Genomic DNA, 22,116 nt, shown 5'->3' on the forward strand with positions numbered 1-22,116 from the left:
AAATCTTTTGTTGCCCTTGCCTGTTTCCCTCTGGCATAGGAAATTATATTAATAATAATAATAATAATAATAATAATAATAATAATAAGTGGAACGAGTGCATCGTGGGAGATATAACTCTTCTGGATTCCCCAGCCTCGGCCTCATCGGCCAGCACGCGCAGCCTGCGGGTTCAGCCGCCCACGAGTGTCGAGTCACAACTCACCACCCAAGGAGAGTAGGGAACAGACGGGACTGGCGCCTCGGCCCCGTCCAGTTTGATTTTAGGAGCGACTTAGAGGGCGGTGGTGTGCAGCTGCATGGTGCCTTATTTAACGTGGATTTACGTTGATCAGGATGGCGACACAGGCTGCGGCATCCTGTGTATGTACTGGTGCAAGCCTGGTGCCTAGCTGGGCTGCTGCTAATATGACGGCCAACAACACGTACTTTAATACTGGTATGGAGTTTGCACAATGTTTCGTTGGAATAGGCGGTGATAACCTTGTTCCTTGTGATAATTTCGTGTTGCCAACAACAAAGACTGTCAACTTGTCAATTAAGTTACATTAGTGAGAGGTGGAAACCATCGCCACAACCACCACTGCCTCACTTTAGCCTTCATAACACAAAAACCTGTCCGTGGCGGTTGTATCTGAACATCTGATATCCAATCACAGTAATGTGACGGGAAAACAATGCAAAGTATGTCAAATATTAGCTGTAAACAGTAAACACAGCTGAGCCAGCCTCGCCAACTTCATGACGTCACACCTCTGGCTGGCCAGGCGGGAAGGCTCTGGTGACCGTTGCTAATTTACGTACGTAACAGAAGTCATTTCAGATTTGCCTTATAGAAAAAACGAAGCCACGGCCGAATGCTTGATATTTTATGACTTAATAAATACTATAACTAATATCCAAAATATCAAACATCTCCAGTCTTACTAGTTTAAAAAAAAAGTCTAAATTAATTATGGTAAAAGTATAAAAACATTTTAACTTATAAAACTACTAAAGCGTCCAGCTATTTCCACTTTATACTTGTTTAAAAAATATCAGTCAATATAAATAATCATCTCGGGCATCCTACACTAAAGGCGGAGTCACACATGCCAATTTGCAATTATTTTATTTATTTATTTATTTTTTTTTTTTACGTACGCAGTTTCCGACTCGCAATCGGCGCCCAGCGACGGCAGAAAGCAGTCGCAAATCAAGACCAACATGTTGGTCTTGCTAGCCGATTTGCGACTTTATTTACATCGTGATGTCACGGAGTAAGTTTTGATAAATGGTCTCCAGAGATAGAGATGTGTAAGTTGGTGAGGGGAAAAGAACACATGTGGTACCCCAGAAATTAATTATACAGTAAAAAAAAAAGCTTGCGCAAATCGTCGTTCAACGAAACAACTGCCACTCTACAAAAGCCGTTTCCCTCAATACAGTACGTGTGTTGTTGGAGGTGACAACTGAAGTCCCGTCAGGATTTAATTTGATCACAATTGTGCATAGTCTTCTTGAGATTAACAATTTTCTTATGAGAAATGTAGGCTAATTTAGAGTATCATAGACACTCATTTCTTTCCTTCTACTTAGCCAGGGATGTATCCACAGGCATTTTTTTCTGTTGACTCTTACAGTATGTCAAAAGAAGAGCAACCACAGCTTCAGCATCGTCACTGGAGGAAGACATCTTTGCGGGTAGCAGTTTGTTAACATTCACTTCCTACCAAGGCGCCAACTAGTCGATACTTTCCAGGTGTTACGTCTGACACTTTCCGACTAGAAGGGATGAATCAGAAACTCTACGTATGTAAAATAACAGTTGCAAATTGGCACGTGTGAACCCACTTTTACCTAGAACCAAAAGAAAGAATATTAATGTAAAAATGAGCATTGAAATCTATACTCATTAAAAACTCTAATAAAGTCTAGCCATTTTCATTTGGCAAATATACTAACACACTTTACAGTCTCAGCTGTCTTTTAAGGCATAGCTTGAAATAAAAATGCTCTAAATGGCAGAGAACAGACTTTCACCATCTAGGCAACTCATACATCATAAAACTCCACTAAACACCACATATTTATCAAACATAGGCACAGGAGACACTTCAAAACCCATTAAATATATATATATATATATATATATATATATATATATATATATATATATATATATATATATATATATATATATATATATATATATATATATATATATATATATATATATATATATATATATATATATATATATATATATATATATATAAACCAAAAAAAACATAGTTCAGACACCAAATAACATTTGGAAAAAATAGGAAAAAGTATTTGAACCAGTGGTCAAGCCTGGTAGCAGAGGAGAGGTAGTGGATGAGGTTAAGCACCATCTTGTCTTAATTATTGTTTCATCACCTCAAAACAAGACAATGTAGGATATTAGTGAACACAGTGAAATGCTTTTATTCATGTAAGATCAGAATCAGTGTGAAAATTGTTTGTGCATGAGTGATGTCATCAAAACACCACCATCCTGTCCTCTGGTGTGTCTCCTTACCCATATTTATCATCCTTAGCATCATTCCCAGGTGTAAGAAGCACACTACTGGACTGATGTGTGCATAGATAAGCAGCAGTTGGTGGACAAGTGTGTGTGTGGTGTGAAGTGGGTATATTTGCTTTTTTTGCATTAGTCTTGTCTTGCAGAGGGAAACACAGGGAAGAGGTGGAAGAGGAAGAGGATGAGTAATAGCAAACAGTCTCAAGAAGAGGAGAATGAGAAATTAAGTTATAAGAGGAAGTTGACAACAAGTGAAGAGTTGCTAGAGGAAGAAGAGGACGAGGATGAGGAAGAGTGAAGAGTTGGAAGAGGGGTAAGATGGCGAGGAGGATAAGTAGTGAAGGGCTGCAAGAGGAAGAGGAGCTGATGGATGTGTGAGTGTGAGAAAGCCTTTCATTTTCTTTTTTTGTCATTATTAAGTTCATTTTCAGTGACAGAGAAAGGAAAAGATGGCAAGGAGATGCAAGGCAAAGATAAATAAGAGAAAAAATATAAGTAAATAAAATAGAATAAAAAATAAAGAAATAGATAAATGAAACACATGAAAATGAAAATAAACTATTAAGAAAATAGCTAGTTAGTACATTTAAATATTACATATTTTGATCAAATGGAAAATATCTTGAGAGTTGCTTATCACACATTGAAAAGTTACTGGCATTGTTTTCTTGGGTGAGGCACTCCCTCAGCATTTCAGAAACAGGTTCAAGAATTTCTTTTATCCTAGACTATATGACTTTTACACCACTTAGCATTTCAGTCTATCAGATCTGCAGTATGCATGTTAAATTGTTAAGAAATATTAGTACATTGTGTAAGTACTTTTATATTTTTACCTTACTTATGATGTCGGTGCTGGAATGAATTTTGTATACCTTTATGTATTTAACATAACACTATAAATAAAGCCTACTTGTGAAAGTATAGTTTATTTCTGGAGGCCAGATTTTTCACCTTTCATAGCCTTCCCTTAGTTTCATATTGGTCAATGGTAGCAGTATTGTCTAGTATGTATCCCCACATTAACACTTTTTTCATACTTATCTTTTCTTTCACCATACATCCCAAATTTCTAAGGATTTACCACAACTGCACAGGTCTGACATTTCACCTTCCCATTGGCCAGTATTAACCAAATGATTATTAAAGAAGAAAGAATGCTTGTATCCAAACTTTGATGTCATGCATATATACAAAATTATTGGTAAAATTTATAATTTATTTAATATAAAATATCTATAAATAAGTACAGTATGCTAATAAGCTTCACTAACACAACCATTTTACTTTTAAACTTAAGATCTTTTATCAGTAAATAGATCTGAGGTCATTAACCATATCTGGTTCTATCTACAGCCTTGGAAGTGGTTCTGCATTTAGCATTTGTCCATTACATAAAAAACATAAGTAGAACAACTTTCAATAAATATTCTTATACACGTTTTGGTCCATCACATATTGCATTATTATAATACAATAGGGTTGTAATCTTTTCATACTAACATTCTCAAACCAAAGAGCAAATTTAGTGACATATGCACCTCATTGCCTGAAAATGTTTCCACTGAAAGTAAAATTATATATATATATATATATATATATATATATATATATATATATATATATATATATATATATATATATATATAATTGTAAATCAGCCTGATTTTTGTTACTAAGGTTTGCTGATCATCTGGCAGCCCTGCCTGTTGTCTTGGTTTTAGAGGAACACATTTCTTTATCTAAATATAAATCTAACTTTTTATGGATCTTCCTTCACTGGCAATGTAATTTGTTCATCTAGTGATGTAATTTTAAAATATGATTAATAAAATATTCATCTAAAAACAAGGAACATCCAGTATATTGTAAGTAGAGCAACAGATACTTATCTAAAAGACAGAAACAAGATATGACTCATTCTAAATGAAAACTGATGATCAGATGTCTGCCTGATACAAACCATTCTTGTTTTGCTGAGTCAGTTCATACATTCCTAATTGGGTTTCCCTGCCTTACATTTTCTTCTTTGATATGACATATCTAATAACATTTGAAAAATAAATTTGTACTCTTCTTGGCTGGCTACATGACAGTTCTCCCTTATCTTTTTTTTTTTTTATCATCTGGTCTGATCTTTAGTACACATATAATTCATACAATATCAGTGGTAGCAGAGCACAGTCTGGCCACACATTTCATGGCTAGACTTTAAATAGATAGGTGCCACATACCCTGCATAACAAACAGAGGTAGAGCACAGAGATTCGGAGTTACTGTATTCTATCCTCCAAAGGATGTCTCAGCATAGAGTATAGATATGCACATAGACTGATCCACAAAATGTTATAAGATTCACTATGACATCATTCAGTAATACTACATGTATGTATTGGCAACTTGGAATATTGTGCCCCCTGGGTCTGTGGATGTGAACGCAGACAACTCTACAGAAAAAGATTGAGATAGGTACTGTTTTTTAAACACTGATAAAAAATAAAATAAAACTGATTAATTTGTTACCACATTCTGTAAAAAAATTAATAAAAAAAATATATTGCAGATGAATAAGAAACAAAAAGCCCAGCATGAATTGAAAGTTGACATGTAGAAAGAACTACAGCAAACTGTCTCACATCAGAAAACAAAACAAATGAATGAAATGAAATACATCGTGTGGTGAGAAAATGATGGCCTGCCCACACACTCCATGGCTTGGGTGGGGGATTACTGCCACCATGCTCTGTGCCAAGAAAGTCAACTGCAATGGCCAGGGAGTCATCACTGTTAGTCTTATTCTTAATAGATAAGCAATAACATCTTGTCTTGGCTATTCTCCATAAGGGATAGCTCAGTATGGCATATAGATAGACAGATGTAGTGTACTAAAATGTCTGAACAAAATTGATTTCCTATAAAAAAAAAAAAAAAAAAAAAAAAAAAAAAATAAAATAAAAAAAAATATATATATATATATATATATATATATATATATATATATATATATATATATATATATATATATATATATATATATATTACTAGATGTTAGTCATATTGAACATTTCTTAAATCTTAATTTGCAAACAGTATATGCATCACACAAGTGCAAGAAAAGATTAGAACTAGTGAAGATGAACAAATACATCAAAAAATGCATTCTTTACATGTCTATGCAAAACTACCATATGGAATGAAAGCTGATAAAATGAGGCTGAATGCTTTCTTTGGCAAAAGAATCAACAAGCAACAATGTTGATACTATTATCACTAATTTACTCAGTGTGTTGCAACAAAGAAAAATATACATATTTGTTTCACTGAGTGCCATCACCCTTCTGCATCTGCTCAACCGACGGCTGAACAAACTCCTTGAGCTCTTGATAGGCTCGCTCCAAGTTGTCATTAACAATAACTTTGTCAAAGTTACTTTCCTGTTCCCCGTACGCCATTTCCTTCTCAGCCGTGTCAAGGCGCTTCTTGAGACTCTCTTCTGTCTCAGTTCCTCTTGCAAGAAGTCTCTCTCGCAGGTGCTGGAAAGTATAAATCAACTGAAATACAGGTTCAGATACTTTCTATTTTAACATCATTATTTATAAAAGTTGCAATTATGGTACAGCAAACTCTGTTTACATTGGACCCGAATAAGTTGGATACTGGATAAGTCCAAAACTTTTATGGTCTTTTATTTTCTATGTTGTATCCCGAGTACACTGGTAGGCATTTTTTTAAGCTACATGACTGATATACTAGCTAAAATACACCTGATAGCTCTTACATCGTCAGAGTCATTTGAGGAATTGTCCGAGTCATTCATGATGCGAAACAGGCGAGTGCCGCGTCACTGCTGGCATCAAGATCAGTGTTTACACAGCTGACTATATGTACTTACCTAGCTGTGATATACTGGAGTAGAGCCACACTTAGGCTCATGCTGTTACATGTGTGTGTGTGTGTGTGTGTGTGTGTGTGTGTGTGTGTGTGTGTGTGTGTGTGTGTGTGTGTGTGTGTGTGTGTGTGTGTGTGTGTGTGTATGTGTGCGCACGCGCGTGCACATGCCATGTACAGGCAACACCCATTTAACAAAGGGGTTACGTTCCTAAAAAAAACCTTCGTTAAGCGAAATTTCGTTAAGCGAACCAATTATAACAAGTTTAACCCCTGACTTGAACTTCCATTGAGAGTAAACAAAGGGAGCGTACAGTGAAAGGTTTAATGAAAGTAAAAATTATGAAGTTAAACATTTAGGCAGTTTAATTTAAGTCATTATAATGTACACTAATGTATGTATGTACATAACTTTATAATGTTGATGATCTGTGGAATGTAAACAAAGGGCGCATCATTGTATCACATACAAAACTTAAGTACCACATTTCCACAAGGCTTTCCATTTTATCCATTGTAGAGTCACGAGTTCAGGTGGTTCTTTTAGCTTGCAAGGAAGATATGGTCTCACCAGCCTTCTTAATAGAGTCTGCTTACTTGAAAACAGTAGAGACAGTAGATGGAGTCAAGATGGTGGCAAGCAATGCTATTAGTTTTGTCGCCTCTCGAGTCTGTGAATAACATCCAGCTTCACTTCGAGAGTAAGAGACTTCCTGGTCTTCTTAGCAACGCTAAGCAACATTGCAGGGCATTTTGGTGGTAAGTTGAGCGAGGGAAGACGAGCTGCTGCTGACACTGTTATTGTTTTGAACAGGGGGAGTGAGTGGTGCATGTGTTGTCCACGAGAGGTGCTGGTGTATTCAAAAGCCTGTCGGCTTGCGTGATATGGCAAGGCTTTCAAACTTGGAAAAAATTACCTGGATAAAACTTCATTAAAGAGAGTTTGGTGTTCGTTAAACGAGCAGATGGTAGTAAAATGAAACCTTCGTTGTAGCGAAATTTCGTTGTGTGAACCTTCACTAAGGGGGGGCTGCCTGTATGTAGTATATATCTATATAATGCATTACACAGACCATTTCAATTGTTAGTGGTAACAAGTGTTTTATATATATATATATATATATATATATATATATATATATATATATATATATATATATATATATATATATATATATATATACACATTATACAGTATAGTGCCTGAAGGCATACTTGAAGAGTATACGTGGGAAGTGCTGTTCTGCTTCCACCCATTAGTGATGCAGGCAATTTTATTAATAGTGGTACCCATATTAGGGCTAATATCACCACCCAAGCACATCTTTGATGTAACCACCTAGAACATGGGTATGATGGTGACATGTAGGTAACTTTAAACCACTCGACAAATGGCATAGCTTCAAAGCAATATGTGGTGGGATTCGAACCTACACATGAACATCTGCCAGATCCCACGCTCACCACCTTATCCACTACGCCACCTTGGGTAACTGATTGGCCTTCCCCCAATTGGTCCAACTTGTGCAGTTACTGAACATGAAACTTTACCTTAGAATGACCAAGATCAAAGCAACTTACCTCAATTGATGGTGGCCTAATAAAGACGTAATATGCTTGTAGGTCTGTCTCCTTGACCTGCTGGACACCTTGCAAATCAATGTCTAGTATGCAAATCTTTCCATTACTCAGAACATCGTCCACGGCTTTCCTGCTTGTTCCGTATAAGTTCCCTGGAAAACGTATGTTGCCTAAGATGCAGAGTGTTTGTGCAACCAACATTTTCTTATCAAAGATCAACATCTACAATCATATAACAAGTGAAGAAAATGGATAAATTGATAGAAAAAAAAAATAAATAAATAAATAAATAAAATACAATAAAATAAATATATAAATAAATAAATAAACAAATGAATATATTTTGTCTTGACACAACCTAGTGAATAAAGTCTTCTGGGGAGCAGCCAAGTAAAGTTCTATAAGAAATTGTTACTTATGAGCTGAATAGTGTGAAGTTAAGTGATATGGTCCCTTCAATTTTTATTCTAAGTGCACTCTATCACATTTTTCACATGGGTGACATGTCATTCAATAGTTTTAAATGTTATCTTTTTTCTTACTATCAGTAAATGTTGTTTTGTTAAGATAAATGTTTTTCTTTGCTAAAAATTTAACTTACCAGAGTATTTAGCATGTTCAATGAATTCCTTGTTATCAATTGCCTTTTGCATTTCTTCAATGGTAACAAAATAATAGTGCGTGCCATGTTCTTCTCCTATCCGTGGTGAGCGTGTGGTGTGGGAGACGGAGAACCCAAGGTACAAACCAAACTCGTCAAACAGCTTCTTCATCAGGGTTGACTTGCCGGCACCTGCAGGAATTTTTCAAATCATGTTTAACAGAATAAACATGAAGTATATTTGAGTTCTTCTCTTTGACAAAGGCATCTCTGAAGCAATTCTGTAGTATTACTAACCTGAAGGGCCACACAGCACGAGAGGTCTGGGCATCATCCTGATGCTGTGAACCAATCGGAAACCAACCGTGTCTGTCAGTGTGAAAAACTGTTAGAAAATAGTTTGATATTTTCTAAAATAATGATATTTTGTTTAAGTTAAGACTTATATTGTTACTAATTTGTAAAGAGGTCATTATCATGTCAATATGTTGACTTTCTAGTCACATATGTGTACATTAGCATTACATAAGAAACTGTTTTGCCATGAAACATTATTTTACATATATTAACCATTTTGTAACTTCTCTCAAATGTATCTATATTCTATGTATGCAGCACCTGCAGAGACAAAGAAAAATTATTCAACTCGATAACAAATAAATATGCCAATAAATAAGCACATTTTCTGAACAGCTAATCTATGCATTATCATGTCTAATGAAAAATATTAATATGACTACTTGAAATGGCATTAATATTACCTTTGCACAATCACTTTACAAAAGTACACACATACAATATACTACCAACTCTGAGCTGTGTGAAACCTTACAAGTGCAGTACACCATGTGACCTGCCTCACCTGCACTAACTGAAGACTACCTGATGAGTGACCTTCCTCTCCAGCCTAACACTGCCAGCTGTCACTTCCCTCCTGCCCCTTACTATACTCACTCCCTTCAGCCTTCATTGATTAGGGAGCCATTTAGCTATCAATAACAGAGATGACCAAATGAGAGAGAGAGAGAGAGAGAGAGAGAGAGAGAGAGAGAGAGAGAGAGAGAGAGAGAGAGAGAGAGAGAGAGAGAGAGAGAGAGAATAGATGCAATAAAACCACAAAAATGCACAGCAGCAAGACACATGAGTTGAAGCAAAGTACAACAAAGAAGAGAGTGCTGGGTACTCATACAGCAGATGAAGCCAAGGCAATACACAACACGGGACATGAAGGGAGTCATTAGAGGGAGAGTGAGTTCACGTTACCTTGGCAAAAATGTCCCAGGAGATCAATAAGCAATATTGGAATCTTCTCTCTTAATGACTCTGAGAGGCCCTTCTTTATCCCTAATCAATATGGTCCAATTATATTCTCTCTCTCTCTCTCTGCTACATTAGTGTGTGTGTGTGTGTGTGTGTGTGTGTGTGTGTGTGTGTGTGTGTGTGTGTGTGTGTGTGTGTGTGTGTGTGTGTGTACTTTATTGTTTTCATAGTAGCTATTGGAGATCATAGCAAAAATTCTTAAAATACAATTAAGGCAGCAATGAGACATATGATCTAAGCCATGCTGCTGCTGCTGCTGCTCATATAAAACATTTTGCTCATTCAGAGACCACACAGGTGATTCATATGCTTCTTATTAGTGCTTTATGAAACAATGATTCCAGATTCTTTTTAAATTACCTCTATAATCAAAAGAACCCTTGAAAACCCTATGAACTTCCTCTACAGCCTGTTGAAATCAGTCAGAATATTGTGGCAGAATGTCTGAGAATATGATCCATGCCCTGGTGGCAGCTACTTTGTGATGTCAAGTGACAGCTTCATCTCCAAATTCAATCAAGTATTTCATTATTCATGCATATCTCAATTTTCTATAGGTATTATACATTTTCATGACAGTGTCTATCTAGTAATATAACAAATATTCTGGTAATAAATGACCAGCCATCTTTCTTGAAAGAAGAAATAAAAAAATAATTACATAAATAAATAAAATATTTCAATACACAGAATACATATAAGAAATCAAGAAAGTTAATATCACATAAGAGAAGAACACCCATGTACCACATAAGGTTAGTTCCACATTACATCTGTGTCCTTAGTTAGTCTCTTGTTAGTGCACTACTGGGAAATAAATAGTAATTAATCTTGTGAGAGGCAGTACTTATGTTAGTGTGCTCTCACTACAGAAGGTAGCAAACTAACAGACTAATGTCCATCAGAAGTCCTGTATCTTTGTTGGTCCAGATATCAAATATGCAATACACTTACTCTTAACATTCCAAAGAAGAGAAGCCATGAGCAATCTGAGCCTGGATTTTATACTGCAAAAAAATGGACAGGTTACCTTGCAGTTCTAATAACAACACTATGTATTTACAAATGTTTTCTTAGCTGGAAAAAAATCCATGTTCTTTCTTTCCTTCTTTCTATGTGTTACTAATCAACAGTCACAGAACCTTGACCCAGGACATATTATATCAGTACTAAGGAATCATAAATTATTTCATTAACTAGATTAAAAAAAAAAAAACCCAGATATCAACCTCAGAAACTCCTTCAACCTTTAAAAAGTAACTGTATTAGTGTGGATGAAAGTATAGCAACTCTGAAACATTAGCAATCTGCGGAGGTCATTTGAACTAAGCATGAGAAGCACTGTAGGGGAAATTTCAACTATACTGTAAATGATGCAAAGTTCATCTCCAGGCAAAGTATATAATCACAGCAGGGTGTGGATATGTTAATAATAACTTTCTAAAGTAACTTTCTGTCCATCAACTGAAGCATATGGTTAAGAGTGCAGAATGCAGTAGTATACCCAAGGATATTAAGCATCTATTAGGTATGAATGTCATTCAAGGCAGGATAAACAAACTAAAGAATATATCCATATATGATGTACTTCCATGATTATAAAGGATGTGAATTGTTGAGCAGGTGAGTGGATGAAACAAAGTACTAAGGCTGTCTCAGTATGGCACCTACATCTCTGCACACAAGTTTCACACACCAGCAATGAGTAGGCTTTCATGTAACATGCTCTGCAGTCTCTACTCATGGGATTGTTGAATTCTGAGGTCAAATTGGTTTCCTATAAAAGTTAAGCATAGGCAAAAGTTGAAAAGAGTCATAACTTGAAAACTATCAATTAGCAACACAGATGATGTAGAACATTAAATTCACTACATATCTTATCTGAAAATTATAAGCCCCATCAGAAAAACACTGGTTCGGTGAAACTATAAAATTACCAGTGGATGGCTACCTAGCTTCCTTTCATTCTATCAGAAACAAATGTAGGTAAATTTGCAGTTTCAACCAATATTCCCACACGGACTGCCGTGGTAAAGTGGGACCTTGTGTGCTTGGGGATGGAGGGGTCTCCAAGCGCATGAGTTTGAACCCTGGGTAGGAAGGTCATCTACTTGGAATTAACAGTTACCAAATGCCAAAATCAAACCCTCTGTCTAAGGTCAGCTAACAAACCCAACATTACTGTAACAGGTCTAGGGCACTTCACTTCACCCTATTGATCCCCCATCAAGTAGACCAATTTCACCTAACATATTGTAACCTCCCATCAGGAAGGGGAGGGGGGTCTCGGCCTCCCTCTCGCCTTCCCATAGGATAAATTCATTAATTTCCGACACGGTAAAATGGGACAATAAATGCTCCACAGTGATAAGCAGCCTGCCAAAAGCTCTAGTTACTTACGATATTGATGTGATCAACAACAAAATACCTTTAAGATCACTAACACACATACACATAGGTTCCTGAACCAGAATATTTTGAGATATATTAGTATCTGAGCATCTGCAGAGCTGCACTGACGTGCCACGTGTACACTGTCTATTACGATAAATGACCCACGTACTGTATGGTATGGTGCAGTGCAACGAGGAAAGACTCAGTTCTTAGGTCGTGCTGGTGAATCTGTCATGAGGAAGCACCGAAACAACCTCGTCAAGGATGATCTGCAACCGTGCCGCTAACCTAGAGCTGCTCCCGCTAGTTCAAGCCGTGTCTGTGTGTCGGTGACGGAGCGATCTTCTTTACCCGGCTTTCATACGATTTTCTCTTAAAAACTATCCTATATGCCAACAATAATTCATCTATAAAGATGAAGGGTTCAAGATATTATGATGTTGTATTCAAGCTGTTGTGTAATAAATATCAAGCTAAGTGAGCCGAGATGAAGCACTTCCTAACCTGACCGTCTGACGCAGATGTGCATGTAAACAAAGTGTCTAACAAGTCTATGGGATTGTCCCTCACACTGCTCTTCTCACTCTCACTCTCACATTTTTCTGTTGTTCATGCACGCTTTATAATAACAAGCCACCTTCTTATTTTATATAGGAGTTACCTTTTCCAATCGTGCCGTTGATAAGGCAGAGGATTTCTCTCTCTCTCTCTCTCTCTCTCATGGATATTCTATAATATAATTTTTCTCAAATGATAACCATGTACTACATAAAATCGGGTGTACTACCATTACTTTGCAGACGGTTCACGTTCATCTCACCACCTTCAATGATGTAGCCTACTTGTAGTGACAATCCTCCTCAGCATCATCCGTCTCTGCTTGACGTTTGGAGAACTAAACACAAATAGCATTGTTTGTGTCGACTCCTCATGCTGTCCTCATCTCTATAATATATTTCCAGTGCATAGCTAGGTATATTTATCTAATTTGTAGGGTACCGGTGATGTATCCGTAATGGGGAGCTCACGATAATCGCCTAGTCATCGAAAAATTCCTCCGCAATACGCATCGTGTCGCTATTGTGTGTAGACCAACCACTTGTGGTCCTGCGTGATCTTGTGAGGTATAAAGGTTATTTATAGATATAGAACGGCGTACTGGCAGATGAACTGTTCCTAGGGCTATCTGCGAGTGCAATGCCTGTGTTGGCGAGGTGACAATGACGCCTGTAGTAAATATTAGATATAACATGCGCAACACTTCGTATCCTTGGCAGGATGGTTAGACGTTAATTTATCCAAGCCCAAATATTGTCATTTGTGATGAGACATGCTCGTAAGCTTCCTTCTATACCAATGTTCCCTCCCCGATCTTAGTAATATAATTCTCATAAATGTTATTATCATTATTATTATTGTTACTACTACAACTACTACTACTACTATTACTACTACTACTACTACTACTACTACTACTACTACTACTACTACTGCTGCTGCTACTACTACTACTACTACTAGTACTACTACTACTACTAGTACTACTACTACTACTACTACTACTACTACTACTACTACTACTACTACTACTACTACTACTACTACTACTACTACTACTACTACTACTACTACTACTACTGTTATTATTATAATCATTATTATTATCATTATTTTTATTATTATTATTATTATTATTATTATTATTATTATTATTATTATTATTATTATTATTGTTATCATCATTATTATTATCATTATTATTATTATTGTTATTATTATTATTATTATTATTATTATTATTATTATCATTGTGATTATCATCATCCTCATCATTAAATTATCAACGGTAGTAATAGTAGAAGTAGCAGCAGCAGTGGTAGTAGTAGTAGTAGTAGTAGTAGTAGTAGTAATAGTAGTAGTAGTAATAGTAGTATATAGTAGTAGTAGTAGTAGTAGTAGTAGTAGTAGTAGTATAGTAGTAGTAGTAGTAGTAGTAGTAGTAGTAGTAGTATCATCACTTTCAGCCAAAGAATCTAGCAGAAAATAGTCACGCGAGTAAGAAATAATGCGATGTAACAGTGAAGTTAAAGAAATTATTCAAAACGAGATGATAATGGCGAAAATAGAAGAAAAAGAGAATAGAAATAAAAACACGATGACAAAAGATCGAAACAAAATAGCTAAGCCTTTCTCTCGCCTGTAATACACACCCACACACCCATCCACACACACATGAGGATGGCTATTGCTACTCACTTGGGTTGTGGCGTCATGCATCATTTGTTGGCCTTCAGCACAACACGTAGTCTCAAATATGGATGATGATAGTCTGTTTAGTGTCGAGAGAGAGAGAGAGAGAGAGAGAGAGAGAGAGAGAGAGAGAGAGAGAGAGAGAGAGAGAGATTGTTCATTGAGTTGCCTCCTTACAAAATATCAAGTGCCAAGGAGACAGTTTAGTTAGAGTACGGTAGAAATGAATAATATACTGTATAGGGCTACGGCTACAAAGATTTTCATGATATGCGTGATGTCACGTCACGAATGAAGATATAGCTAACACATTCCGTCTTAAGGATTCCGTGTCGTTGTTATATATGTGTTCTCCGTGACGCGTGTGTTGAGGCAGCGAGGAATCACGCGTGGGAATACTATGACCTACAACACGGGCGTGGTGCTTCAGTAGGGCAGTCTATCACTTCAAGCGAACTAAAGCACCAGGAGTAATAGTGAATATGATTATAAAAGGAGTAGTGATGTGGAGAAGAGTGAGTAATATATAACAGTACACAAGCATTGTCTGTGACATATTTCAGTAGAGCAGTATGTGAATAACTCTACTCAAAGTAAGGCATATAAGGAATAATCATACACATCATTACAGAAGGTGGAAGAGTAAAAAGATGACTGAATGATAAATAAGAAGACTTATATGACCTGCAACATAAGAAACCGTCAAATTTTAAGTAGGAATGTCAACTGTCTAGTTCTGAACAGTGTAGACATATTGTAAATGGATGAAGAACAGGGAGAGGACAAAATGATGCTTTGACAAAAACTGATTAGTAATTTTTTTTTTATTTTCATGCTGATAAGTAACGTTTCTTCACGAATTACGAGTGGCATGGAGAAGTGAAAAGAGTTTGGCCTGAAACTTGCATCTAAACAAGGGATACATGCCTACAGCAGGTGTTAATTTCATAGGAGTGCAATAACAATCAAGTGTGTGTGTGTGTGTGTGTGTGTGTGTGTGTGTGTGTGTGTGTGTGTGTGTGTGTTCAGTTCAATATCACTTTGTAAAAGAAAAGAAAAGTTTTCATTAAACTATAAAAATTGTCAACATGTATATACATCATTTTTTGTTCTTTGTTAACATCCATCATCCAAGGAGTGCACGTGGTCGCCTCTTCCAGACATGAAACACACACATGTGGGATGCTCGAGCTGGTGCGCCATAAGACAATTTTTATAACACGATTCCATCACCTTTCAAATAATTGTCCGTCCTTTCCTTTTCACGCTTGCAATGCTCCTCACCCTGCTACAAACAGATCGGTGTCTTTTCTTCACTATCTGTATGCGTTCTGAACATTGCAAGAAAATGTTGGAACTTTGTTGAGATTTCGAGGGACTATCATGCGTCTTTTTAAGAGACCGAGGAAATGTCAGAAAAATAATGTTATCGTTAGTAAAGTCAACACATAGGCCGATCTTTCCTGCCTTGATACGATGGTTTAGATGAGCGCTATCGTTTTCATTCATACACGGAGCAGTTATGTATTTCGTCTCACTTCGTAGAGCGTAGTGTGCAAACAAGACGTGTGCAAACAAGACGTGTCCTTTGTTACTGTTCATGTGACTTTTGAGGATTTTTTTTTTTCAGCAAACAAGAGCGTCAATGCAAGAGTCAGTATACACTTCTTGAATAAAGACCGGTGGACATAAGCAAATGTGATCCTTAGCTCCTCAGTTCATGACGCAGGACTGGTAGGTGGGCACCATGTACTTGATGTTGATGTACGCGTCCCGCCCCCCGTGCCGCTCCAGGATCTCCAGCGTCTCTTGGATGAGGTCGCCTAGGTTCTCGCGGCGTTGCTGAGAATAATCAATCTCATCCCCAGAATTAACTGAAAGAGAACACATTTACACTCATTTAAGGCTGCTGCTTCCAGTGTGACATTACTAGAAATAGAACAAATTAACACAGCCTAATGCCTCAGAGAAAGTTAACTGGGTATGGCACCTCCGTAGCTTAGTGATCGCTGTGGCTAATAGCGCAGGCAGGGCTTATAAGAGACCCGGTCGTAGCAAGCTTCACACAATCATGATTTACGCCCGTATTCAGAAACGCCTTCTCCTCTCACTACGACGATTTTCCAAAGCCACAGAGACAACTAGCCGAGTTTTCAAGACATTTCCTCCTTATCATAAACCAGAAATCTTGCCAATCCATCACCAGAACCATACTAATACTCTTAAAAATACGACTTTCTTCAAGTAGACCGTCTGGAAAGTAGTGATGGTGAGAGAACAAAGAGTTTCAGAATACGGGCCTGATTCACGCGCATAAACCATTGTATCCACTCACCGTTCCTGTGTTTGAAGAGGTTGAGGGTAGGGAGGATCTGCCTGTAGTAGGGCACGAGGGACTCTCCTACCAAGGGCGCTGACATCACCAGTTCCTGCAGCACTTTTAGCACCGTGCAGATGACTCTCACGTCCCTTGTGTTGAGGGCACCTGCAGGAAATGTGGAGAGAGAGAGAGAGAGAGAGAGAGAGAGAGAGAGAGAGAGAGAGAGAAACAATTAAGATGCCAGTAAGCGTAGTAGGACGTCAGCCTCACTTTATAAAGCAGGAAGCGTATATGACAATCTCGCCTGACCTAAATTACAACAGAGGATAATCGATAAGATAAAGGGCGCGGGAGAGTTTGTGTGCGCGAGATAATATGTTTGATCCGGAGGTCATCACGGCGGGAGGGGTAGAGAGGAGGGGTGCTGGGGGCAGGAGAGTGTCGTGACGGTCGTAATGTGGGGCTGACTCGGGACTGGCAGGTGGTGAGGGGCTTGGCTGAGTGAGGAGAGTGATTCTAATTTTCCTTGTAGGGCGTAACACTCTTCATTGTATATCTAATGCTTCTCTGGCGTGTGTGTCTTAGTTGTAGTAGTAGTAGTAGTAGCAGTAGTAGTAGTAGTAGTAGTACAAGAAGAAGAAGAAGAAGAAGAAGAAGAAGAAGAAGAAGAAGAAGGTGATGATGAAGAAGAAAAAGAAGAAGAAGAAGAAGAAGAAGAAGTAGTAGTAGTAGTAGTAGTAGTAGTAGTAGTAGTAGTAGTAGCAGCAGTAGTAGTAGTAGTAGTAGTAGTAGTAGTAGTAGTATTAGTATTAATAGTAGTAGTAGTGGTGGTGGTGGTGGTGGTGGTGGTGGCATGAGAGGTCAAGATCAAGTTCCTAGGTAAAAGGTTGAAATGAGTTACTTTGGAGATGGTCTGTGTGTCTGTGTGTGGTGCGTGAGAACAGTGGCTGGTGAAAGTGACGGAAGGATGTATGAGTGTGATAATTGTGATGCATTGCGTAAAGGTAAATTAATCAAATGTACAGTGGCTCAAGGGGTTTTGATGCAGTTTGGCCAGACAGAAAGAAGGCCTTTTTTTTTAATCGTTTTTGTTGCTCTTGGCCTTACATGAAAAAAATAAAGAAAATGAAATAAATATTCTTGAAAGTTTTGTTATTTTATCAGGACTATCTTCAAAGGGAGCAGGAGTGATCAGTCTTCTTAGGAGTGGATTTTCCTATTGATGAATCAGAATCCTTATCAAACTATCACTGCAATCACTGTGAACCACAATAACGTCCATTAGAGTCTTTTGGAGGACTTGGAGATTGATGGGGAAATGGATGAGGATAGCCACCAAAATACAAAATGTGAGAATGTAGAAACGTTAACGAATATTGCTCCAGCGGTAATAAAATGTGACTAAAAAGCCACACACTGACAAAGAGAGGGAGGGGAGACAGGAGCAGCACCGACAGTCTGGTTTGGCCTCCGTGCTCCCCCAGTGCGTGACTATCTTGTGCCTTGCAGTCTCCCTTACTTTAGTCGTGATAGCTCCACTTAACTCTTCTAATTATCCAATCTAATATTCGTCTGGAGCTCAGACCATGAGATAATTTGAGGTAATCTAAATGTTAAAACTATCGCGGCATTATAAAAAAAACGATACAGCCGCAAGATATTAGTGGACGTTTGATATTTCATGGACATCCTTCACTTGTTTGTTGCGTGAGAGAGCCTCCCAAACACCGCCTTGCCCTCCCTCAGCCTGCAGGCACGTGTGCGTGAGATTATTGGCGCCACACAGTCACCCGACTTTCGCTGCCTCAGAACCGCAATCATCTCTTTCTGCTAATCCTTCCTTAGCCTTCACTTCTGAGAGCAAATTTGAAAGCAACTGCGGTCACAATGTGTCTTGACTAACCACATGGCACGCCATCCTGAAACGTTTTGGTGGCATACTTCTCATTTGTTTTTAAAAGTTCCCATTGCCAGTGGAAGTTATTGGAGAATTTCAAGGAAGTCTTCGTGATTCTACTCATAGATGATTGATAAAAGCTCCTGAATTATCAAAAGAAAAGTACATCAATGAAAAATTGATTGATAATTTCAAAGGGCTTTAAAAACAGCCTACATGAGAGACCAAGACGTTTTGAAAATAGAGGTTGTGCACTTTCTTAAAACAGTAACAGCGGTTATAGAAAGACAGAAAGCTACAGGAACATATCGGCAACCTACTTTTGATGGGGAGGATGAGTTGAGGAATGACTGGAAGGATCTTGTCACCGCCTCTACCGAGCAGGTCCCGGATGCCCGCCCTGCTGAAGAAATCGTAGGGGTGTGTCGTCTCCCTCAGGCCGTCGAAGAAGAGGGGCAGGTAGTGGTGGTAATCAAGTTTCTCCACGTCAACCTGTAATGGTGAGTGGTGGTGACAAATATAGTGATGATGATGGTGTAAAAGGCTCGTATTCTAAAGCACTTCTGCATGACACCTCTACTACTTTCGAGGGAGTTAGTATGATCCTGGTGACGTATTAACATGATTTTTACATTGTCAACAAGGCAAACTCGTGGCAACCCGGCTAATCATCTCTGTGGCCCTTGAAAAGTGGTCACTGTGGTTGGCTATGGTGGTTGCGGTAACGATAGCAGTGGTGGTGGTGGTGGTGGTGGTGTTTAGCAGAAGGTCAAGAGGCGATCAATGGTATGACGGAATGAAGGCCAGTCGAGATTTTTGGACTCTCTCTCTCTCTCTCTCTCTCTCTCTCTCTCTCTCTCTCTCTCTCTCTAATGTTTTCGTACATCACTGAATTTGATGACTCCAAATATAATGTTTCTTCGGCTACAAATAGATTTAGGAGAGAGAGAGAGAGAGAGAGAGAGAGAGAGAGAGAGAGAGAGAGAGAGAGAAAGTTTTTTGCCTTTTCACGTTTTTCCGCACACCGCGTCAGACTGAAGGCAAGTTCACTCAGGGTTCCAATGCAGCCTCCTTTCCCTCCTGTCGCCCCGTCGCTCGCCTCACCTTGCCCCGCCCCGCTTCACCACGCCTCACATTCCTCACCTTCTCTACCATACAAATGTTACGTTAATAATTCACAATGGCGACCTTCACACTAAAGGCCACGAGGAATCTTCAAATACAGGAGAGGTGGTGACATTTACACACACACACACACACACACACACACACACACACACCTTCCAGCGCAGGGTATGGCCATGGTGGTCGTGGTGGAGGGTGACAGGCACGTCTCCTCTCGTACATTCTTCTGAAGGTGGTTGGTGGGGAAGGGCGGGGTCGAAACACGCCTACCTTTGGGGGCCCGCTCACCGTCGCTCCCTTGATGCGAGAGGCAGGCGTGAAGGCCGCCACCGCCCTCCGTGAGCTGGCGGCTGAGACCTGCCCGCGCCGACCACCAATCCCCTGCGGAAGGAACGGAGAGAGAGAGAGAGAGAGAGAGAGAGAGAGAGAGAGAGAGAGAGAGAGATTGAAAGTAGTAATAATAGCAGTAATTATGATAGCTGTAGGCAAATAAGAAGCACAGGCGAGCGAGGGGTCAGTCAACCCACCTCGTGCGACGGGTGGGCCGAGTGTCGCCTCCTGGTGGTTATGCCATCGATGGTCCATTCCTTGCGGGGTCTGTGGCTGCCGAGGCTGGCGGGGGAGCTCGGTGTATTGGCCTTGGAGGAAGGCCGCGAGGGTGCTGGCTGACTCTGCGACCTGATCCTATTATTTTCTCGGCGCTCGGACGCGGTCAGTTGCTTCACCGATGTCATGTCAGACGGCAGGCCTCGCGGTGCTCACGCCTCACATTTTAGCGTTCTCCAAAGCTGTCTTGGACAACCCTCATCTCTGACAGAAGAATAATAGACTGTATTGAAGACGTGAGGACTCTCCGCCGGGTATGTGCTGAGTGGCTCTGGTGCCAAGTAGTATGTTGCTTCCCTTACACCACACCTGGAACAGCAAGACGAGGCCACTGCACCGTCCAGCAGGTTGCCACAGTTACTGGCCTGGCAGTACAGAGCTCACCATTTATTTCGCAGGTCACATGGTTGTCTGTACACCGCTAAAAATGTATCAGTGCTACACAATTGTGTTTATGAGCTAATGCATTATAGAAAGATTTTTTGTACTTAATAAACTTTATACACATACAGACAGGACAGTTTGCGAAACAAATCAAGAGCAATTCCCGGACCTCGCGGCGGATTATCGTTTCTCGTAACTGACAATCTACCAAAGTGAATTTCTTCTGCATGATTGTTATTACTACAATGAAGGGGTGGCCAGGGAACTTACTAATAACTCACTCATAGGGAGAAGCTCCATAGTGTGCAGTGTGTGCGATTCATGACTCCTCCTCCCTCAGGCATGAAGACCGCTGGAGTATTAGTTCTCTTCCGGAGGGCGTGATGTTAACCGGAGCAGCGGGCGGGCAGCAAGATGGGAGCACCGCGAGTCAAGACGAACTGAAGTAACTAAGGTTTATCGACGCGCGCCATCAACAGGTCCCCAGCACCAATGTTGTCACGGGTCGCCTTGGCAACCCTCGCTCCTCCCCCACCACGCCTGAAGGGTCGGAGGCGGCCTGACTGATGGAAGGAGGTGGGAAAAGAGAGAGAGAGAGAGAGAGAGAGAGAGAGAGAGAGAGAGAGAGAGGCTACGTGTGGTCAGCCTCCCTCCTCCCCCAGCGCTGCCACACAATAATGCTGTAAACAAGAATATGAGTACATGTTTCATACTAGCACCATGAACCGTGGATGTGAATGTGTCCCTGGTCAAGAGAATGTGATATGGCTTCGTAATGGAAAAGGCCTTTGCTTGTTGTTCTCTCCCTTGTCCTCTCTCTTGAAAATACATTTATTCTAATCCTGTTGCATGTACTAAAATTTCGTGTAATAAGTTTCCGTGTTATAATAATGACAGATCTTGCACATGTAAAGTTCTGTTGAAGTGCAGCTAACACTTCACCACAACTGTGTAAATCCTTGCCGCTCCCTGCTTACCGGGAGGGCGACAGAGGGGAGAATGGCGATTACTGAGTCAGTGTGCTTCACAATTCAGGAAAATGACCCACATACTACACCAGTGTTTCTAGAAAACGTGACATAGACTGGATCATGACTTTTTATCGCTCATCACGAGTCACAACACCATATTTGGCACGTGGTGAACACGGTGAGAGTACTGACTGCTTCGCCTGCAGCTTTCTTTTTTTCTTTCTTTGTTTTTTC

The 22,116-nt window shown here is 39.4% G+C and overlaps 2 protein-coding genes and 1 long non-coding RNA gene across 5 annotated transcripts; 1 reads left to right on the forward strand and 2 right to left on the reverse strand.

Annotated features, from left to right (window-relative positions):
* The first annotated feature begins 137 nt into the window (after positions 1–137).
* Positions 138–4,386, forward strand: LOC123514192. The gene is made up of 2 exons (XR_006677529.1): positions 138–439; positions 2,692–4,386. It is a non-coding gene; the product is annotated as an uncharacterized LOC123514192 (long non-coding RNA).
* A 1,205-nt stretch (positions 4,387–5,591) lies between these two features.
* Positions 5,592–13,023, reverse strand: LOC123514308 (guanylate kinase-like). 3 transcript variants are annotated; one of them, XM_045272129.1, is made up of 6 exons: positions 12,499–13,023; positions 10,890–10,942; positions 8,913–8,984; positions 8,616–8,807; positions 8,015–8,166; positions 5,592–6,078 (listed from the first exon to the last, which is right to left on the reverse strand). In XM_045272129.1, the coding sequence occupies exons 2-6, from the start codon at positions 10,915–10,917 to the stop codon at positions 5,863–5,865; spliced, it is 660 nt and encodes a 219-aa protein (XP_045128064.1). In that variant the 5' UTR covers positions 10,918–10,942; positions 12,499–13,023; the 3' UTR covers positions 5,592–5,862. The 3 variants fall into 3 exon arrangements, with proteins under 3 accessions (XP_045128064.1, XP_045128065.1, XP_045128066.1); XM_045272130.1 differs by lacking the exon at positions 10,890–10,942 and having other exon boundaries at positions 12,499–13,018; XM_045272131.1 differs by lacking the exons at positions 10,890–10,942; positions 12,499–13,023 and adding an exon at positions 9,478–9,529.
* A 2,365-nt stretch (positions 13,024–15,388) lies between these two features.
* Positions 15,389–22,018, reverse strand: LOC123514353 (parkin coregulated gene protein homolog). The gene is given in 7 exon segments (XM_045272221.1): positions 15,389–16,453; positions 16,915–17,064; positions 19,117–19,288; positions 20,077–20,137; positions 20,139–20,302; positions 20,449–20,858; positions 21,193–22,018. Coding segments are annotated over 6 exon segments (915 nt in total). The 5' UTR covers positions 20,656–20,858; positions 21,193–22,018; the 3' UTR covers positions 15,389–16,292.
* Positions 22,019–22,116: the final 98 nt, after the last annotated feature.

This window comes from Portunus trituberculatus, chromosome 37, assembly GCF_017591435.1.
Source record: "Portunus trituberculatus isolate SZX2019 chromosome 37, ASM1759143v1, whole genome shotgun sequence".
Lineage (NCBI taxonomy): Eukaryota > Metazoa > Arthropoda > Malacostraca > Decapoda > Portunidae > Portunus > Portunus trituberculatus.

What these genes read in the sequence shown, in the direction of transcription:
- LOC123514308 (XM_045272129.1), bottom strand. Translation starts at nt 10,917, where the DNA reads ATGGCTTCTCTTCTTTGGAATGTTAAGA. An exon ending in TCTTCTTTGGAATGTTAAGA is followed by an intron (nt 8,985 to 10,889) that starts GTAAGTGTATTG and finishes TCACACTGACAG; the next exon opens with ACACGGTTGGTTTCCGATTG. An exon ending in TTAGGCCACCATCAATTGAG is followed by an intron (nt 6,079 to 8,014) that starts GTAAGTTGCTTT and finishes TATACTTTCCAG; the next exon opens with CACCTGCGAGAGAGACTTCT.